The sequence below is a fragment of the Anguilla anguilla genome, chromosome 7 (genome assembly GCF_013347855.1).
Source record: "Anguilla anguilla isolate fAngAng1 chromosome 7, fAngAng1.pri, whole genome shotgun sequence".
In the NCBI taxonomy this organism is placed as follows: domain Eukaryota; kingdom Metazoa; phylum Chordata; class Actinopteri; order Anguilliformes; family Anguillidae; genus Anguilla; species Anguilla anguilla.
The window spans coordinates 20386390-20407927 of NC_049207.1; the positions used below are offsets into that span (position 1 = coordinate 20386390).

Here is a 21538-nt window from a genome sequence, read left to right on the forward strand (position 1 = left end):
ATATGACTTAACGAGTCTCAAAAGAGTTGCGATGCGATGGTGGTAACGTCTTTTGAGCCTGTATTCATAAAAATACTATTCATAAAAATTTTATTTGGTTGTAATGTACTGCCCACTGGTGGACAATTAACGCTACAAAATGATCCAATGGTTTCTAAAGCGCTTACACTTTCTAGTTTCAAGCTTTACTCTTGTCGTCAATACACAACAAAAATGAAACCTATGGAACATTTATATGTACTAATTATTTTCATACTACATAAGTTTACAATATGAATCTGCTTTCGCGTGCACGACGACAAAAAAGCAGTAAAGTGAAGTAGACCTAAGGCATTACAGGTGTGGTGTGGAATTCTAAATACTAATCAGACTTCCCATAATATTAAAAACTATTAAAAACAACAGCAATATTATAAAAATTATGTGTGATTTAATGTAAGGCCAGTTGTACTTAGCTTAGTTGCTCTTAGCCAAGTCTACCACTGGGTGTCCCGCTGTGGTGAAAAATATTACATAACTCAATGCAAACGGTCTGGCACCATACACCTGCAAACACCTTAAATTATTGCCAAACGCTTACCAAACATAGCACTTTTTAACTTTCGAAGATGAAAGGTGCTACTTACTTTTTGTGATTTACATGTAGGCTATTTAAGGTGTTCGTTGCTTTGTCTAGTTACTTGGGGTAGTTCATTTCTTGTTCTTGAACTTTTTAACATTTGAACACTAAAAAACAAACCTTTTATTTTGCTGACTGCAAACATTTGCGGCAGATGGTTTGAACCCTCCGCCGCTCCGTTGCATGACTGTCACGTGCGACAGTGAAATAAATACATAGGGAAGTTGAACAACGCTGGACAGAAACACGTCGTTTCTGTTTTGACTATGATCTCAGTTTGTATATATTTCGTCGTTGTGCAGATAGCCTTAGGTGCTCAAAAGAATGGCGTGGATAAAATCCAGACGTTTGTTATCCCGCACAGTCATATGGATGTCGGCTGGGTGTACACAATACAGGTACAATCGCATCCGGAAGACATTCACGCTCAGCAGATAACATTGCTAGCTTACTGGCGAGTTGTCAGTTTACGCTACAGTAACAATACAACTATGTTGTATTTTCAGTGAGATATGAAATGTTTAATTAATGATATTGATGTAGTCCAGTTTCTTTCAACGAAATTACCTGTCAACGGTATAACACGCACAGTACTAGGCAGACTCGGTTGAAACATTGCAAGGCACTTTAGAACTTGACAGGCTCCGTTTCTCGTGCCCTCGCCGTGCCTGTCATATGACCAACCTATGTGAGCCAGACTTCCCTTGCTAAATAAAACATTGTAGGTAGGCACAATATCACAATAATGTCCCACACAGCAGCTTCTGATCAACCTTTGTTGTACGGTACATAGCTTTCAAAATGAGCTTTTGGTAAGTCCTCGCCGTTACTGTCCATGCACGAATGTTTAGGTTTGCTGTATGCTTTAATGAACCTGAATACGTCAGTATTAGACACCGTAGCAGTTTCAGAATTTAAAATTTCTCTGTTGTTGCTATAATATATAACAGCAGCGGCAACCAACCTTGTTCCTGGAAATCTACTGTCCTGTAGGTTTTCCTTCCAACCCTAACAAAGCAAACCTCACTCAACAGCTAAAGATCTGCATTCTGCTGCTGATTGTTAGAGCCAGGTGTGCGAAATTGGGGTTTACATGAAAACCTACAGGATGGTAGATCTCCAGAAACAGGATTGGTTACCAGTGATGTACGGAGACTCAGGCATGCCCCTTTATCTTGCAGGAGAGCATGCACGCGTATGCCACAAACGTTTACAGCAGTGTGACAGAGGAGCTAACCAAGGCGAAGCACCGTAAGTTTATCGCCGTGGAGCAGGAGTTCTTTCGTCTTTGGTGGGACTCTGTGGCCACGGACAAGCAGAAGAAGCAGGTGCGTCCTCCTCAAAATCTGTTACCTGAACAAAGGGAATTCTGTTGTCCCAAGTGCATGCTGGTGCTAGAAGATGTAATGGGGCCCCACGCTTAACCTGAATGAGAAGTTTTTAGGATGCTCAAGGGTATATTAGCTCCCCTTTTCTCGAATGTTCCGTCTTTTGAATGTCAGTGAATGTTAATGTTCTGCAGTGAACCTGCAGGTGTCCCACCCATTGACCCACTCTTGACACGCTCCTCCAGGTGCAACAGCTCGTCAAAGAGGGGCGTCTGGAGTTCATCATAGGAGGTCAGGTGATGCACGACGAGGCCGTGACGGATCTGGACGATGAGATACTGCAGCTGACCGGTAGGATGAGCTCCCGTCCAATCCGTTTATGCCGCTGAATGTTTTACTGAAGGCTGAATACCTCGTTCAAGGTTACGGGGGCACCTGATAGTTAAACCCACAGCCTTGAAGGTTACAAACCCAGCTTTATAACTACTGTGCTACACTACCACCTTTAAAATGTGAACTTTTTCTTGGAAAACAGCAGCAAACAGTTTTTTGTGTGCGTAGACTACATGCATTTAGCAGATGCTGTTAGCAGGACGAGGCTGTACTTCAGTGTCCTTCATAGCACGGTATATGACTGTATCATCCTCTGCTTTCCCAAGGGAGTGCTACACTTCTAATACCCTTCGGGACCGTAGTAACTCCCCGTGTCTTTAACAGTGGTGTTATAAACACTCACTATGCGCTTCATCTCATTTTATGTCCTTTAATCTTTGCTCATTAAAGCTAGTCATCTAGAATGTGTGGTCTGTGTAATGAGCCAAAAAGTGGTGTTTCTAAAGCAAAATGACTCTGGCTGACATTATATTTCCCCATCTCTCCCCATATATATTTCCCCAGGTGTAATTATAGGTCCACTCCTAAGTCCAGGCAGAGCAAGTGCACGTAGATTTTTGTGTAAAATCTAGGTGGTTGCAACAGTCCTTCTCATATCATCCATATTTCATATTTGGAAGTATAATTAATCAACTCTTGTGTTGTGCACTTGATCCATATATGCTGTCATTTACTATAATCTTTTGGTTCTGGGCTCCCCAAAACAATGCTTCATTAAGAACAAGCATCGGCTCCTTATCCTCCTTATCATGTTTAAGCTAGCGTGCCAAAGCACACCTTTGCCACAGTGAGTGGGTTTGTTTAATTGGCATGAATGTGATATGTGAGCCTGTATGTGGTACCGGAGAACATACACAGAGATGTCAGCTGGGGTTAGCAGATGGCCATTGGCTAAGGTCTGATCCATTCAAGTTCAAGCCACCATATTGGGCAGGATTACAATGGTGCCCATGAAAGTAAAGTGGGGCAATGAAAACTAGGTTATATTCTCATAGCACTGTATGGATTTTGATTTGGTTGCATTTGACACAAACAAGTTAAAAGTATGTAGAGTTTTGCCCGTTGAATATGGAAAATGATGGATGATGATGTTGAATACACTTATATCCCCCCCCCTCCTCCCCCCCCAGAGGGCCACGGGTTTCTGTACGAGACATTCGGGGTCCGGCCTCAGTTCTCATGGCACGTGGATCCGTTCGGAGCCTCCGCCACCACCCCCGTCCTCTTCGCCATGGCGGGGTTCCACGCTCACCTCATCTCTCGCATCGATTACGACCTCAAGGACGAGATGCAGAAGAGCCAGGTGCGGCGCTCTGTGGCTCGCTGTGCTCGTGTACCAATGTACTGGTCTAATCAGCGTGCCCTGGTGGCACTCGGTGTCATTCCTGAGGCTGATGCCGTTTTTGGCCACAGCACACACTCGTTCATGATTGGACCGGACATGTGACATGAAGTGGCGTCTGAAAACCAATCAGGGATTTGCATGTTCAGTGCAGATTATTGATTGCCTGAATTTTAAGTAGACCTAGTTCTGCGGATACAGTTGAGGAAGTATAGCTCTAGTGACCATATCTCTGTGCTGTGACTCTGAGCAGGGGCTGCAGTTTGTGTGGAGAGGGTCACCCTCATTAGGGGAGCAACAGGAGATCTTCACCCACGTCATGGACCAGTTCAGCTACTGCACTCCGTCTCACCTGCCCTTCTCCGACAGGTGGCCCGGCTCACCTGAGCCTTTTCCTCTTCCCACCCGTCCTGTTCTTATGTCTCCTCTCCTTTCCCGTTCCACTTGTTTTCCTGATCTCACCTGGCCTTACTCGCCCTTAGCCTCTCTCACCTGTCGCCACCCTCCCTCACATTTTCTTCTAACCCCGTCCTGTCCTCGCTTGTCCTTTGCCCTTTGCCCTTTGCTCTTTGCCCTTTGCTCCTCTTACTTGCCTCTGTCCCCATTTCCCCTGTTGGACCATCGCCCTGTCTCACCTGGCCCTCTCCTAATCCAAACTGCCCTTTCCTGTCCCAACTGCCCTCCCCTCTCCTACCTCCTCACCCTGTCCAAGGAGGTACATTCTTCTTCCATTAACTTTACATCTTGATAATGGTGAGATATTTATTTTGCTGCATCAGTCCAATGAGAATTTGTTTTATCTATAACAGTAAACCCCTGTGAGAGATAAGATTTGTTCATTTAGATAACTTTACGTTAAATGGCCACAAGATGCGAACCTTTTGTTTTCTTTCTGATGTCACAGGTCTGGGTTCTATTGGAATGGTGTGGCACTGTTTCCTGATCCCCCCAAAGATGGCGTTTACCCCAACATGAGCCTTCCTGTCACCGAGAAAAACCTGCACCTGTACGCGCAGACCATGGCAAAGAACATCCAGCAGAGGGCAGCATGGTTCCAAACCAAACATGTGCTCTGGCCCTGGGTTAGTCACTAAAGAGACAGCCGCGTTTAGAATGATCGTTTGCACCTCTATAAATCCTGGAAAGCAGGGATGTCAAACTGAATTCCAAGGGGGCCACAGTATTTGCAGGATTATATGGGTTTCTTTCAATCATTTGCCAATTAAGACCTTGAGAACAAGATGTTTGGATTCCTTAGGCAGTCAGTGACTTAAATGGAACTCTTGTTGCTGAGAACATCCCAAAAACCAGCGGACACTGCGGCACTCCTGGACTGGAGTTTGACACCTGCACTGTAAAGCCTCTGAAATTTTCTCTGATGCTCTATGCTATTTTTGTATTCATACTTATAGGGTAGTGTGAGAGTGAAAGTACTTTTTTAATGAAATGCTAGGTAAAGTGATTAGCATAAAATGTTGAAAGTACCTTCCATACCAGGGTGAGTAAAATGCCTTGCTCACTGCTGTAAGCAGCTCCTGCCCTTGGGGTTTGAATCCACAGCCCCTAATGAACCAGATCACAGGATCTGTGGCCTAATGACCATCGCACCGCTTGACTGCTCTATGACTCTTTAATGGGCGTTTCATCGATTGTAATGCAAGACATTTGCCCTACAGGGCTGCGACAAGCAGTTCTACAACTCTTCAGTGCAGTTCCAGAACATGGATCCGTTGCTGAACTACATTAACCAGCACAGCGAGGAGTTTGGCGTAACGGTGCAGTACGCCACCCTCAGCGAATACTTCCAGGCCGTCCACCAATCAAATGTCACCTGGGAGGTGAGGGGAAGCCAAGACTTCCTTCCTTACTCCACTGGTAGGTCTGTCCTCTGTGCACTGTGCAAGTGTTCCTGACCTTGTCCTGACCTTAAATTGAATTCAAGTCATTTCAGTCATTCTGAAGGCATTTTGTACCCCCCCCCCCCCCCCCCCCCCCCAGAACCTTTTCAGGCCTGGACAGGGTTCTATGCCTCCCGGAATGTTCTAAAGGGCGTGGCTCGTCGGGCTAGCTCAAAGCTCCATGCTGCGGAGTCTCTCTTCACGCGGTACCGCGCCAGTCTCCCCGACGGTCCGGTCCCCAAGGAATGGGCGCTGGAGAAGCTGAGGGCCCTTCGCTGGGCTGTCTCTGAGGTGCCTGAATGAAATATCAGTACTGAGATTGAACTGTTCTCAACAGCCTCTGTGTTGGCAAACTGTGTGCTACACGTGTTGTCTTGTTAGATTTGGAGTCCAGCCATGTTAAAGTTAATTAAGCGTAATTAAATATTGATGCATACCAAAATGTTCCACTACTGACATAATTAAATAGTCAAGATTTAACAATAGCCATACAGGTTAGGAATGCATTTTTTGTTTTGTTTCAAGAGATACATCCAACCAAGTGCAGTAGTGCAGTAAATATATGTAACCTCATGTTCAACTCCTCATCAGCAAAAAAATAAACCCTTCCGTCTCTTCACAGGTTCAACATCACGATGCCATCACAGGCACAGAGTCACCGAAGGTGGCCGACATGTACCTGCAGCACCTCACCCAAGGCATGATGGGAGTGGAGGAACTCCTGGCCGCGCTGTTCCTGCTGCCACAGGCCCTTGATCCCTCTGGCGCCCTCTACGGACAGCACAGGAGAAGGGCAGGTGCTGTGTAGATTTCGCTCATTTGCACTGCTCACTATGGATGCGCGCACTGACTGTTGATGCTGGGTCAGTTGGGATAGAGGTTTGAATGCTACCTTTCAGATGCAGAGGTGGCTGTACAATCCTGTGTCACACTTATGGCTTTTGGGCAATTATACCGCGAGGTTTACATGTTTTTTATTTTTACCACCGCCTCCAAAAGGAGGACAGATGAAAACAACTTGATGGTACCTTTTATATTTCCGATATCTCTAATTTTCATTTACTTTATTTGATAAACCCATTGTGATGTAGTGCTGATGTTAGCGGTCGTTCTCAACGTCCAATACTTCTTCGCTGAATTCTGTGTTTGTAACAGGTTCTTCTCCGGACCCAGAGCAGCACATCATTGTTTACAACCCCCTGGCGTGGAACATCACCACCTTCGTCAACGTCACGGTAACGTTCCCCATGGCAACTGTGTACGATGAAGACGGACAGCCCGTTCCAGCGCAGGTATAACAGGCTTCATATTCGTGTCGAGCAGAGCCAATGTGCTGCCCTCAGGGCTGTAGTCACTTACAGATTGTCTTTTTTTACCCATCACTGTGGCATTAGATGCTTGTGGTTGCGTCTGTTTGAGGTAGCAGTGTTTCCTGTCCAAATGTCACAATAGGTGTTTTTTCTTCTTTGTCTAATGTCTCCTCATGTGCCAGCTTGTTAAGCTGTTGTGCTATTTGGACAAGCTCATAATATTTTGTGGACGAATCAGGGGCAGTTTGCATCACTGCCGAGTCACTGTATCTCATGCACTTAATGGACGACCAGACTGCACGCCCATGTAAGGGTCCTCCTTTTCCCTGCTTTGCAGTCTCAGGCTCCAATTTGTTCAACATGGCAGCGTCCACAAACTGCACTTCCCAGGGTTCAAAACGCTTATCTCCGAGCCCACAGAGAGTGGACGGGTGATGTCACAGTGACTTGGTTCATATTTTTCCATACGGTCTGTGGTCCTGTCCTCTACAGATCCAGAGGGCGCCAGAGTCCAGCACCGCATACGACCTGTTCATCATGGTGAGCCTGGGCGGGCTTCAGCACAGGCAGTATGTGATCAAATTCACAGATTCGCCGTCCGAGAGGACCACGTACTCGGCCACGGTGGTGCCGTTCCAGCGACAGAAGGTGAACCCATCCAAAAGGACCGGCCGGAGACTTCTCCCCGTGCTGAATGAATGCTACAGGCTCATGTTCGACCAAGACACAAACATGCTGCATAGCATTAAAGACATGTAAGTTTCCCCCTGGTGAGGTGTCAGACTCCATTTCCCATAATGCTTTTCAATGGATGGGGTGACCTGTGCTGAGCCTGGGGTTGTCTGGTAATTATTATTGTTAATAGTCATAGTAATAAAAGTATAACACAATAATATAGCAAAACCTGGACACACATACTTGTCAAATTATGAGTTTTAAGATCCAGTCTGAAAGCTGCATTTCATGCTGCTGCCCCTGTAATGTTTTTCAGTTGTCACAGTAGCTAATACAGTAGGCTAAAGCTTGAGCATGCAGACGTGTCACTCCACAGGAAAACCAAGCGCACTGTGAGGGTGACGCAGGATTTCGGTGAATATATCGTCAACGGGGACGTCCACACGGGGCCCATCTCCGACAACTACATCTTCAGCGCCAACGGGTCGGCCACGCCCGCATACAAATCCGTCGGGATGGAGATTGTGCCGGGAACGATGGTGACGGAGATCCGACAGTACTTTTACAGGTTAGAAGTAAGGCTGTCAAAAGTGCCATGAAATTGAGTTCGAATATTAGCTTTTGTAATTAGAGTTTGAATATATTTGAATATCATTTGCCTATAATTCACAAAAATAAGCTGCTCATTGTCGGGCGCAGTATGCACGTGACGCTCCCTCTAAACTGGCCTACGCGTTATTTTCCACGAGCGGGCAGTAGAATAGAGGACATCGGTGAACGTTGATACTAGAATACTACATCTGGGGCCTCATTTACAAAACGTATGTTAGATCAACTGTGCCGCATGCGTAGAAAATCTCGTCAAAGTAGTGATTTAAAAAATTTCAACATGACTCGATTTGACCATGGAAACAGTCGTCGCTCTACGTCAGGTCTTCACTTGACGTATGCACGCAATTAAGTTCATTTTATAAATGAGCCCCCTGCAGTTTCTATAGCCTAATGCGCAAGGAAGGAAGGATAGGAAGGATAGTGCTTTCAGCAAGCTGTCCTCCTTTGGAAGAAATTGAAACCCTCCCAATTTCATGTGTCAACCTGTTCCCTATGTACGTGGATAGAATGTGTGCATTTCACATATTTCACATGAGCATAGATGGAAGGCCTTTTATGTAAGAGCATCACACTTCAGCAGTGTCGGGGTCAGAAAATAAGTCCTGCCATGTGTTTCTTCCACTTGGGAACTCAGGCAGCTGATTTCACTGAGTAGTTCTACCTCCTGGCTGAAGAATTGTGCCAATTAGCAAATCCAGGTGACTGGAACAAAATACTGGGGAGGACTTTTGCTTTCTGAACCTGGGTTTTCCACCTCTGCACTCCAGCGTCTGACCGCTGTTGCTCTTCTCCCCGCAGAGAGCACAGCGATGAGGACTACGCGTACGCCATGTACACCAGAGTGCCGGAGGGGTTTAAGGGCCGGTTGGCGTGTCACCGCATCGAGCAGAGCTACAGGGTGGGGCCCCTGGGGGTGAACCGAGAGGCCGTCCTGAGGACCAGCACCGGCCTGTGCAACGACAGGACCGTCTTCACCGACAACAACGGCTACCAGATGCTCAAGAGGCCGCACAGAGCCTTCGCTAACAATTCGGTGGCTAGGGTACGTACCGCGCGACGCGTGCTAATCTCTCCCCTCTGACGGCTTAGGGCGGTGATGAAATCGGAAGTCTTAAGTGTGCTGTAGTGGGTGGGGCGAGGGTAGGGTGCTGTTGATAACTGTAAGTCACACAAACCTGTCGATGGCTTGCTAAAGCCTCACTCTCCCATTGCTAACCTACAGGCATATTGTTCCTCATTTCTGCTTGCAGAATATGGCATAATGAGAAATGCAATTTTTTTGTCTAACGAATGGAATTTTGTCTTAGTGCGTAGAACGGCTACTAGTAAATGAAAAAAATCTTGATCTGTTGCCTCAGCTTAGCTAAAATGGCCTCCAGACAAAAGAAAGACAAACCAATCTGGCAAAGCCTACGGAATTCTGTAAACATTGTGTTTGCTCTTCACAGTGAAATACAGTACAGCTACGACTTGGATCTGCATGGATGTCCTGGGAAAGATGCCCTGTTCTGCTGAATTCTACCATCTGACCTGACAGAACCTCATAGACTGTCTTTTGTTTTTCTTTGGTGTGTTCGCAGAACTACTACCCCATGGTGCGGGCGGCATACATGGAGGACGGCTCGACCAGGCTGGGCTTCTTCAGCGAGCGGCCTCACGGGGTATCGAGCCAGGAGCAGGGTCAGCTGGAGGTGAGGGGCCGGGGCGTGGCCACACACAGCCGCCATTGTGTCCATGCAGTCGGCACAATGCACGCAATGCAACATCAAAATGTTATTTTGATGCTATTCACATGAGGAAGGGCTTAAGGCTACGCACTGGTAAAGGAAGTGGGACGATAACTTCGAGGATACGAGTGTGATTCCCACGGTTGGCTGACGTCCTGGAGTAAGCTACCTGACTTTAGGTCCTTTTGTTGGGGTCCAGCTGTGTAAATTGATATATAAATAAAGCTCTGTAAGGCTCTTTGAATAACTGCTACCTGCCTAAATAGCACAAGAATAATAACCGATTGGAAGAATTGTTATGGCTTTCTTCATACGCTTTCAGGTTAGCTGTGCCATATGCTAAAATTGTGAGGCTTCACCTGGAATATGAGCAAATCGGCATCGGCAGTGTTTTCCCATATCCCTGGTTCTCATGATCTTCAGTAAAGCCACCTGACTGTCACCTCTTCCTCAAATTGAAATGCATCGTGGTTCCTCCCGGTGTCCAGTGATGACAGTGCTTCGCCATAAGGAACGCAGTGAATAAAGTTGACTTATAGTGTGCTGAAACATGGTGTGACTGGGTACATTTGTGACAGCGTGTTGTCTCGACGTACCGACCGTACAGGCTAGCAGCAGAAGTCTGTATCAGACCTGACTTGCCGTTTGAAATGGCTGTTGTATTAATACATCCTGGTCCCTGTATCCTGAGTGGCTGCAGAGCTTCAGTCTCAGTGTATGTGTTCTGAGACACGGTGTTGTAAGGAGCAGGTCTCCACTGCGTGGTGAAAGGTCATGTTTGGAGTGGGCTGCAGTGAGTCACTGAGGCGAATGACGTTGGAGGGGATGTCATCTGTGTCAGGTGATGCTCCACCGACGCCTGTGGAACAACCAGGAGTGGAACCTGGGGTACAACCTGACCCTCAACGACTCCTCGGTGGTGCGTCCTGTGCTGTGGATGGTCCTGGGGTCCCGGGCCGCATCTGCGCCGCTGTACCAGAGGGAGGCGCTGCTGCTCCAGCACCGGCCTGTGGTAATGCCCATCGACACACCCCGTGAGTGGTCTTCCTCCTCCCCCTCCCCCCTTACGCTGTGGGCAACTGCTCTCTGCCTGTGAAAGTACTGAGGTTCTTCTTTATTTCTAAAAGTATTTAAATGAACTGTACACTCCTGGGCAAAAAAAACTGGGCCAAGCCCAAAATGGCAAAATATTAAGCTTTTAATGGTCTTAACAACAGATCATTGGTCATAAAATTAGCAAGAATTAAACAAATGCACTCCTGAGACCTCCTGTGCCACCATTTGCTTGTTTACTTTTGCTGCGGTGAACTGTTTGGGGAAAAGCTAGAAACAGGGAAATTCACTTATATAGTCTTCTTGTACACAAAGATAAAATCATGATAATGATTAAAATGTTTGATGTAAAATTCAAACTAACACGTCTGGGTGTACAAAAGTTTCCAAAAATATCTTCTGGGAATCTTTTTTTCTTAAAAGATTAGTCATTATTTGGTTATCTGCCACACCTAATGCAGCCCATCAAGGGCCTGATAACAAGCTCATAAATGGAACCAGGATTGATAGAGCAGGGAGAGATCTACAGTATGCAGTGTTGTGAGTCCCACGGTAAAGGAGCGAGAAAATCTGCTCCAAAAAAGCAAAATAACATGCAGGGGTTGCTGTCAGAAACCGCATAGCTGGTCTTCGTCAGGCCAACTGTAGCTATTCTGAAATTTACAAGACCCTAAATGCAGAGGAAATCCCTATTTCTCTATCAGCTATTAAGAGAATAGGTCAACACTTTGAAACAACAGGTAATGTTGCCCTAAGGCCCAAAGCTGCATCATGCAGGGATGACCACCTGCTGAAATTTACAGTTCTCAAAGACAGGAAAAAAAGCCTACCAAAACTGTCAGCAGAATTCAAGACCTCAGAAAACAAGACTCTTTCGAGAAGAACAATAACCAGAAGGTTATCTAATGCAGGTTTTGTGTCTTGAAGATGTGTTAAACAGCCATTGCTGTCTCAGAAAAATATCAAATACAAAATGAAGTTTTTGGCAGAATATGGAAAGTTTGATTCAGAGTGGTTCAGCAGAGTTGTGTGTTGTGATGAATCATGATTTGAGTTGCATGATGATGCTCCAGAGAGGTGTCTTCGAAGATCTGGTGAGAAATACAATAGTGAATGCATCTCTACCACAGTTAAGCATGGAGGAAGAGGTATCATGGTGTGGGGAGCCTTTTCAGCTGCTGGTACCGGTGAGCTGCTTCACTGTGAAAAGTCAATGAATGCTTTGGAATACAGGAGAATATTGCAGAATGGCTTGCTTCCCACAATTGAAAAGTTGTTTATTAAAGAGGAATAATCAGATGTTATTTTTCAACAAGACAATGCTCCTGCCCACACTGCAAAGACCACCAAAAAGTGGCTTGAGAACAAGTCCATCAGGCTCATGTTTTGGCCTGGTCAGAGTCCAGATTTGAACCCTATAGAGAATATTTGGTCTCACATTAAACACAAACTAACTGAGAAACATTTTTCAGCTCCTCATCAACTGTTTGAAGCCATGAACAATGAATGGAACAACATTGACTCTTCTGTAAAAAGCTGTCCGCAAGTTTATCCACAAGGCTTAAAAATTTAAAGAAATCAAAGGGTAAAGCTATCCCATACTAAGTTACTTTATCTATTTGTTTAATTCTTGCTAATTTCCTGACCAATGATTTGTTGTTAAGACCATTAAAAGCTTAATATTTTGCCATATTGGGCTTGGCCCATCTTTTTTTGCCCAGGAGTGCATGTGCGTGTGTGTGCGTGTGCGCGTATGGTCAACACATGTTTGTGTAATTCTATAAAATGCACACATGCATGCTGTACTTTTAATCTCATTTAAATCCTAGTGAAATCACTTCTAAGAGTGGAAATGAAAGCTTGAAAATGATGAAAGGGAGATGACGAAACTGAGAAAGTGAAACTGTTGTTTGTTTGTTCGCTTTATTGGCGTAAGATAAAGTTGTGTTTTCAGTTAGTGCCCTCTCAGTGGAAGAGGAGTTTGACTCAAAGATTCTTATAAAAGTAAACGAGAAGTGGCATTGTAGTACTTTCAGAATCTGGTTAAAATGGGTTATTCCATAGCATAACTTCTCCTTAATGATGCATTGCTTATTTTCTATATCCTCTCTACTGGTTATACTATAGTGGATGGAGTTTAAAAAAAAAATCAAATAAAAAGAGAAGGGCAGCTCATTTTCGGGAACTGGGTGCCTCCCCAGAGTTGCAGTTTTACTTACTTTTCAGGAAGTCGGTGCCCCACCATATTGGTGGTTTTACTTTGAGGGTGTGACTTTTACCTTCAGAAAAGGCCTGGACAGCGCAGGAGCCCCGAAACAGAGACCCGGTCATCCCTGTGGTCCTTCCCCCGAACCTCCACCTCCTCACGCTAAGTGTCCCGGGCTGGGGGTACAGCACCAATCACACCCAGAATCTGTGGGACATCTCAAGAGGTGTGGAATAACTGCAGACTCCCCCTAGTGCTGTATGTCACAGTCAATCAGTCTGTTGATCGTTGAACCAGCCAATCACCAATCAACTTTTAACACATAGCCCCACTTAGCCTTAATGATGTTTAAGATAGTTTCCTCAGAAGAGTAAGTTCTCTGTAGGATCTACATACTGTAGATGTTCTTCAACCGTTTTGATTTTAATTTGTCACAGAGTGGTGTTACTTGCCTCCCTAAGAAAAAAAAAAAGTATTTTTTTTCCGTCATTACTGAATTGGAATGTATTTGATACAAGATTATATCCTGTATTGCATATGATTTGCAGTACCTCTGCACAGGTCAACAGAAGGTTTCTTAAGTTTGGTAAGTTCGGAAGGCCATCACATGAGAAGGAGAAGAAGATTCATTACCTTTATTTGTAGTAAAAATGTGCGCAGTGTTGGCCTATTTTCACAATAATGACTTTTGTTAATGATGAAACATTCGGAGAGTGTGCCGGTAATGTACCTGTGAATTTCTGTGTCAAGGTAAGGAGAAGAAAGCAGAACCAGACTTTAATCGGGTTCTGCTCAGGGTCATGCACCTGTTTGAGGTTGGAGAAGACCCGGTACTGTCCAAACCCACCACCATCAACCTGCAGGTGACAGACGACAAGATTATATAAAATGACATAAAACTAAATTATATCCCCCACAATCGCATCTGAAATTTTCTTACTGGATGCTTTCTACGTCTAAACGTATGTGTCTGAATAATCAACGTGCTGATGTAATATGGTAGATATTCACTTCCTGCTCGTACAGGAAGTCCTTCGAGGATTGGGCGAGCTGAGTTCAGTGGAGGAGCGCTCTCTCACGGGCACTTGGGATATCTCAGAGCTCAAGAGGTGGAAGTGGAAGACCATGAGGGGCACCAAAGGGGGTGAGATGAGCCTCTGTGATAATCTGCTCAACTGTGAAACCACACTGTCTGCCCAGAGCGCATGTTCCACCATCTGAACATTCAGTGTTCTTAGTATAATCAAAACATCCTTTGGATTTACACCTTATTGCAGTGGTTCTCTAACTCGGTCCTGGGGACCCCTGATAGTGCTATTTTCTTGTTCTAACCACAATTGAAATTCCAGAATTTAATAAGCTGTTCTTTGTTTTCTTCTTATTTATGCTTTTCATGTTATTGAGGGATTATTTTACCCACTTAAGCCACATCGTCTGAAATGGATGCCATGAAGAATAAAAGTCCCGCATTCGTATTGTGCTTATTGTGCTATATTGCAAACGATTACACAAAGAGGTAATTTCACTGATCAAGTTAAATACTGAGGTGATTCAGTTGGCCCTGAATTGGTGAATGTATGGAGCATGGCCACTAAAACTAACCATTTAGTAGATGATGAAGAATTCTAAGACAAAGCAAATGGTGACAAGCCAAACCTGCACTCTGACAAGAACAAAAAGAAGAAAATAATTATGGAAGAATTCAAACGCAATTATAAATGAATTCGCACAAACAAATTCAACAACCTTTACTGAGCAAGAGATTGGCTGGAAAAGAAACCCAGTGAAGACGATGTGGGTGCACAGGGCCGAGTTTGAGAACCACCAGCTGTACTTGCAGGAGCACAAAGTGAATGGTCCCGTGTTAGCCCAGCGCTGTAAGGTCATGCATCCAGGTTTTTTTTTTTTGTACATCAGCAGCCACACCCTTGACCCCAAAGCCATTTCAATGTCTGTGAGATATCTATAATCTCTTCAATATCTGGTGCAGTCGAAAGGGCCGGTGTGGGTGGAGCTTCCTGTGTTAACCCACCACTACCATTTTGTTAAGTAGAATCCTGATTACTTACTGTAATAAAATGAATGGGGTAAAATAAAAATAAAAGCAGTAAAGTCTTACTGCTTTCGCCCATCAAGTTGAAAAAAAAGAAAAGAAACTTAAGCAGGGTGGACGGTCTGTGCTCCTTTTTTTTATTTAAATTTTTTATAAAAAGAGCTATCGGTCATAATATAACAAGTTTAATCGGCTGTTCATGCAATATAGTGTGAATTTGTTGTATTAGTCTTGAGGGCAATGTTTAGGCAATACTGTCTGTGCCAAAATTAGTTTCTGTTAGATTTTAGCACTGCCCTTTTACATCCTGTTTTTTCTGCAGCGTGCGTTCAACTAAGCATGACCTGTCTGACGGCTTTTAAATTCAGATCAGAACATCTGATGTGCAAACTGATATTTAAATGATAGAAATAAGAAGTGATCTTGCGAACCCAATTAACAGTGGTACAGTGTAAAGTGCGAGAGACTTGTAGCCTTTGAGACAGTAGCCTTCGAGGAGCTGAACGGTTTGTGTGCGTTTCTGTTTCAGCGGCGGCTTGCTCTCGATGTGGAGTAACCGATGACTTCAGCGTAACAGTGTCGCCAAAGGAAATCAGAACCTTCTTCATCCGCTTCAAATAATCGCCTGATCGCTGAATTCGTCTTCTGTGAAGATGATAAAAATCGTAGCGTGTTCCTTTAAACTGCTGCTTGGGGAGTGAGACTTCTTGAACTCTGCTGGGGGAGGAATTAAAATGGGCGGTCAAAACTCTGACTTGTGGGAGAAAAATGGCCACACATAAAAATCCTACGAATGGTTCAAGTAAGAGGAATATTGTTGGCGGGTGTTAGCTCCACCCAGTTTGGAGTTCCCGACAGCTCATTGATCATTCATTGCCAAGTAAAAATCCTGACCGCTTCAGTGTAATTGTTATTTTTGATCTTATGCAAACCTTGCCTTTTGTAAATGTCTCCTTCAAATAAAGATGTTACCATGCAGTCTGTTCACTTTTTATGACATGCAGTTCTGCAGGTACCTGAAGACAAAGAAATTATACAACGTGCTCATCTGCTTGATCGCCACCATTTTTTAAAATTTTATTTTATTTTTTCTGCAATTGCTTTGCCAGTTTTGCTTGGAGCATTGTAAGATGGCTCTTTTGTGTGCTAAGAAAATATAAAATGTTGGTTGAGTGGTTGATTTCCTGTTTCGCCACTGCACTGAAAATGGTTGCCTCTTCCTGTTGTTTGGGCAGGTGCACTTTTGTTTAAAAAGCCAATCTTTAATTCTGCACACCATCCTCCTTCAATCTGGAGCCATGTTTGGAGTTTTAAACTGCAAAAATTCTGGAGGTGGATCACATTTAGGTAGCTGGAGACCATGCTTTTCCCTATGACCTTACCCTGTGTTCCCCTTTATTTTCCTGTAGTTTTTTTATTTGTAACAGAAGTGTGATAAACTAGCGCTAAAACAAAGACGCATGCGCAGACTCACCCATAGGTTGTAACTGCGCAGTGTCAGTTAATGAGATCAAACAATTGATCCTCAGCAAATTAAACAGAGTGGCAGTTATGTCTGTTCTTCAGAATGTGCTTCAGAGTGCTTTTATTTTTTTTGGCCTCTTTTGTAAGGCCTCTTGTAAGTATGGCTCTTTATTCAAATTGCTTTTCGTGGTAAAAAGTTACCACGTTCTTGTGTGGTAGCTTGTTCTTCCTATTAGAAGGGCGTCAGGCTTTATTTTGTGCGTTCAAAAAAAGTTGTGTTTTTACTGAACTGATCAGAAAATGATTCTGAAGTATCCGTATTTTCCAAATTGCAAGCAGCACTTTAAACACATTGACTGTAAACTTTTTCATAGTAACATTAATAATTCCAGAAAAAAAATTTACCTCTTAAAAAGTTTCAGTGTTGCATCTGGTAAAGCTAAATTGTTATGGACTTTTGCTGTCAGGGTGGTTTGGAGTTTAAACCACCCTGACTGTTATTCATGCAATCATGGTAAGAAGAAATGCACTCATGGTAAAAAGAAAAGTCTCTAAACTTAGTTACATTATCAGTATAATCTATTTTTTATATTTCAAAAATATAATCTAGTTTCTTAGATTTTTACATTTTTTCATGGGGACATTTCACCATATAAATATATTATTATATATATTGTTATATATTATATTATTAGACAGCCTGGATATTTTGGTGATTTTTAAAAGCTGACATGCTTAATTTTGTGTGTTCTGTGTGTTTTATGGTGTTTATAATACATTGGATGACAGGTCCAGGAGCTGTGATTTTATAGCGAAAAGGCAGAGAGACAGCACACAACACAAACACTAATTCCAAGCAGACCTGGTTCAAATACGTATTTGTTTAATCTGGTTCAATACACCAGACGAGATCAGTAAAGCTTAGAAAACTATTTGAATTCAAAACAAATATGTATTTGACCCCAGTCTGATTCCAAATCACATCGTTAAACACTAATGCTGATGAAGTGACATGTAAATTTCCTTCTTCTCCACACAGGCAATAATGAGGCCTTAACTGTGACCCAGTCCCCTCCCAGTATAACTGTGAAGGAGGGGGAGAAGGTTCACATGCAATGCTGCTGGGGGGGGACTCTGAATATGGAGCGTGTGCGAGTGATATGGAACAAGACTAACACATCTAGTGTTATAATAAATACTATGCATTACAAAGACAATGCAACCTGTGAAAGAAAGGATAAATACAGTTCTTGTTTTTCTGGAAACTGTTCCAAGTTTAATATTTCAAGTGTATCTACAAACAATACAGGTGTATACCTCTGTAAAATCACTATCGAAATTCCCATACATAAAGAAGGCAATGGGTCTGGAACTCAACTAACAGTGAAAAGGACACGTAATCCATCCACAAGTGAGTATTGCATGCTGTAAGCACAGTACAGTGAGTAGGGATGGGGAGAATGTACGATATTGGTTAGGGAACTGGGCTTCTAACTCTGAGGTAGGGTTGATTCCTGATTGGGGCTTCAAGTTTTAAAATGAAAACCAGTTTCTGCAAGTGGACCACATTTAGGATGTTGGGGATCGTGTTTATTCCCTATTTCCCTATCATTGTACATCTTGCATGTGCAATAGACACTGACAGCCCTTGGCCATTGTTCTGATTGTTTTAGTAAAACTTCAGGAACTTTAATTAACCTTCTGTAGCCTGGGAGGATGGGTAGGTGGTTGGATGATACATGCTTGCTCTTCATCGCGGAAATTTAGATTTAAATTTAGTATTACCAGCATGTATTTTGTATATTCTATGTTTTTGCCTATGTCAGTTTTGTGTGACCTGCTGCAAGGCAGATTGTCTATGGGAACAATGATAATTTGCTGCTTCTCGTTGCAGCAGCAGAGGAAGCTGGAGGCAGCGTGAAGAAAGCTGGAGACAAAGTGAAGGAAGCTGAAGACAAAGTGAAGGAAGATGGAGGCAGTGTACAGGAAACTGGAGACAAAGTGCAGGAAGATGGAGGCAGTGTACAGGAAGCTGGAGGCAAAGTGAAGGAAGCCGGAGGCAGCGTGGATAAAGCTGGAGACGGCTTGGAGGAAGCTGTAATTTTCATCTTGCGATGTCTGCCTTTTCTCACCCTCCTGATGGCCGTGTTCTGCCTGTGCAGGACTGAGACGAAAGCTGCAGGTACTCCATGCTCTCAGTCACCCAACACAACAAGTTACCCTGTTCTAAAAATCAAATGAAACATAATGAGGAGCACATGCTGACATTTTGGCTCTGCTGTGTGTGGATGCACTGCACTACATAACATTTTTGGATTGTGTCAGGCCCTCAAACCCACCCCTGAGTTACAACCCAGTTTCCTAACTATTACACCGTACTGCCGCACCTCAGCAGCATTGATTTCACACTTTGTAGGCACTTTATGTCCATAAATATGTAATGTACCCTGGATTCATTGTTTGAGCTATTCCTTTTCACAAATGCACCTGCAGTAGAACAAAAACGCAAAACTGTAAAAAGGCCCTTGGAGCTAAACTCCTTAGCACTTGGATCTAAAAACCCTTCTTTTTCATTGAGCTTATGTGCATGATTTGTTCATCTGTATCTCAGCTCCAGAGAACAAGGTTCAGGAAGGTTCTGTAAAAGAGGATGAAGAGGAAGACGAAGCTCTGAATGAGTCTTCCACTTTGCTCCTGGAAGCCGCAGCACCTGCAGATGCTGAGGTGGCGGACGGAAGTATTGGGGTTTCCTGCTCCGCTCCTTCCTCGGATGTCCCAAACCAAGACTGAAGAGTGTGGGGAATTACCGTGGCATCATACATTGATCCAGGTATGAAACGTAAGTCACTGATTTCACAGGTTGGGCTGTGTTATCAGTGACTTACTCTTCATACATGGGTCAGATAATGATTTGACTGTCAGTAAAAAAAATCTTTCAGATTACTCACATTTTTTTTACAATAAGCCTTTCATTATGAAACATTCAGAACACAATTCTTACTTCATGTACCATTTTGTTATGATTTCTTTTGGCAGTCACTTTGGGTTAGGGACATGTTTGGCTCAAAATCCTCAGGGATCTGCAGAATATTTTCAAATTTTACCAGCATCTGAAGAGTTAATGTATATTAATAGTGTATTTGTAAATCAAGCTCATTGCTGCAAACCTCCTCTATCAATTCTGGAGAGTGCAGACTGGCAAACCTTCTCCTCTGCAGCACATGAAGGAAGTTGCTGCTTTTTTTCTCATCAGAACCTACCCATGCTCACAGTAATTTACGGCACTTTTAGTGACACCTCCTTAAGACATTTTGACACCTCTTCAAAATGCAGGGTTACCCTGAGTTTTTTGTTCCACAGTAATGGCTGTGATGTGACCTGTCATAATGTGCTGTATGACAACAGCACATTTTTTAACCTTATTACACTTTCTTTTATTTTTTACACCTTTGTAAAAAGAATTGTAATGGATGTGACCAATAAAAACAGAAGAATTGTATGTTAATGTACAATTTAATACTTTAATACTGCACAGTACTGTATTGCATTGTTTCTGCAATCTGCTTGAGAGACTGATATCGTAATACATTTTATGCTGATCTCCTCCAGTCTGTCCATAATGACGGAAATGAGGAAATGGCATGTTTTAGATTTTTGGTGAAGATAAGCATTTCTTTGTGTATAATTTACCGGGTATAAGTGAACCTATAGGTTAATTAGCTCAGTTGCTTATCAAGGGTGGACAAGGAGGAGATGATGACGGATGATGATAACAATCTGTGTGTGACAAAGTGAGTCAGAAAAGAGCCTGACTATTATTAAGATGGAAAAGTAACAGGAAGTGGCTGTGATATTTATAGTTTTTTTGATTCAAAATGTATTTGTGTGTAAAAGGAAAGAGAGAGAAATAGTGCTGTAGTAATGTACGATACTGTGTGTTTTTTGCGTGTGCTTGTGTACATACACTCACCGGCCACTTCATTAGGTGGCAGGAGTGGCACCCGGTGTGGTCTTCTGCTGCTGTAGCCCATCTGCTTAAAGGTTTGACGTGGTGGGCGTTCAGAGATGCTCTTCTGCATACCTCGGTTGTAACGAATGGTTACTTGAGTTACAGTTGCCTTTCTATCAGCTCGAACCAGTCTGGCCATTCTCCTCTGACCTCTGCCATCAACAAGGCATTTTCGCCCAGAGAACTGCCGCTCACTGGATATTTTCTCTTTTTCTGACCATTCTCTGTAAACCCTAGAGATGGTTGTGCGTGAAAATTCCAGTAGATCAGCAGTTTCTGAAATACTCAAACCAGCCTGTCTGGCACCAACAACCATGCCACATTAGAAGTCACTTAAATCACCTTTCTTCCCCATTCTGATGCTTGGTTTGAACTTCAGCAGATCGCCTTGACCATGTCTACATGCCTAAGTGCATTGAGTTGCTGCCACGTGATTGGCTGATTCGATATTTGCGTTAACGGGTGCAGTTTGCAGTTGAACAGTTGTACCTAATGAAGTGGCCGGTGAGTGTATATGTGTGTAGAGAGATTTTACGTGTGTGAGTGTGCGTGAGTGTGCGTGAGTGTAAGACAGAGAGAGAGGGAGGGGCTAAGCTGTGGTTAGCTGAGTGACTGCGAGAGGAAGATGACTCCAGCGGGGCCTGTGCGTCTGAGACTCAGAGACCCGCAGCTGTGCTCTGAGCGCTCACGACGGCGCAGAGACATGTCCCATCTCACTGTCCTCCTCTGCTGTCTCATCCTGTCCTTCCTCTCCTCCTGCGGTGAGTTCATCCCATGGGCTCCTTCTGCATTCACATGAGAAACACACAGACATACACACACACACACACACACACACACACACACACA

The 21538-nt window shown here is 43.8% G+C and overlaps 2 protein-coding genes across 4 annotated transcripts; both read left to right on the forward strand.

Annotated features, from left to right (window-relative positions):
- The first annotated feature begins 789 nt into the window (after positions 1-789).
- man2b2 (mannosidase, alpha, class 2B, member 2) lies at positions 790-16194 on the forward strand. Of its 3 annotated transcripts, none has more exons than XM_035425114.1 (19): positions 792-1017; positions 1801-1947; positions 2193-2298; positions 3471-3643; positions 3936-4051; positions 4587-4764; positions 5359-5557; positions 5681-5871; positions 6203-6377; positions 6733-6872; positions 7383-7645; positions 7942-8133; positions 8976-9219; positions 9758-9868; positions 10746-10938; positions 13243-13389; positions 13914-14026; positions 14190-14307; positions 15746-16194. In XM_035425114.1, the coding sequence occupies exons 1-19, from the start codon at positions 886-888 to the stop codon at positions 15835-15837; spliced, it is 3030 nt and encodes a 1009-aa protein (XP_035281005.1). In that variant the 5' UTR covers positions 792-885; the 3' UTR covers positions 15838-16194. The 3 variants fall into 3 exon arrangements, with proteins under 3 accessions (XP_035281008.1, XP_035281005.1, XP_035281006.1); XM_035425115.1 differs by having other exon boundaries at positions 6736-6872; XM_035425117.1 differs by lacking the exons at positions 13914-14026; positions 14190-14307; positions 15746-16194 and adding an exon at positions 13776-13901 and having other exon boundaries at positions 790-1017; positions 13243-13391.
- Positions 16195-16284: 90 nt separating this feature from the next.
- On the forward strand, positions 16285-19470 carry LOC118231881. Its single transcript, XM_035426224.1, has 4 exons — positions 16285-16834; positions 17720-18091; positions 18581-18862; positions 19292-19470. The coding sequence occupies exons 1-4, from the start codon at positions 16768-16770 to the stop codon at positions 19468-19470; spliced, it is 900 nt and encodes a 299-aa protein (XP_035282115.1). The 5' UTR covers positions 16285-16767.
- The last annotated feature ends 2068 nt before the right edge of the window (positions 19471-21538 follow it).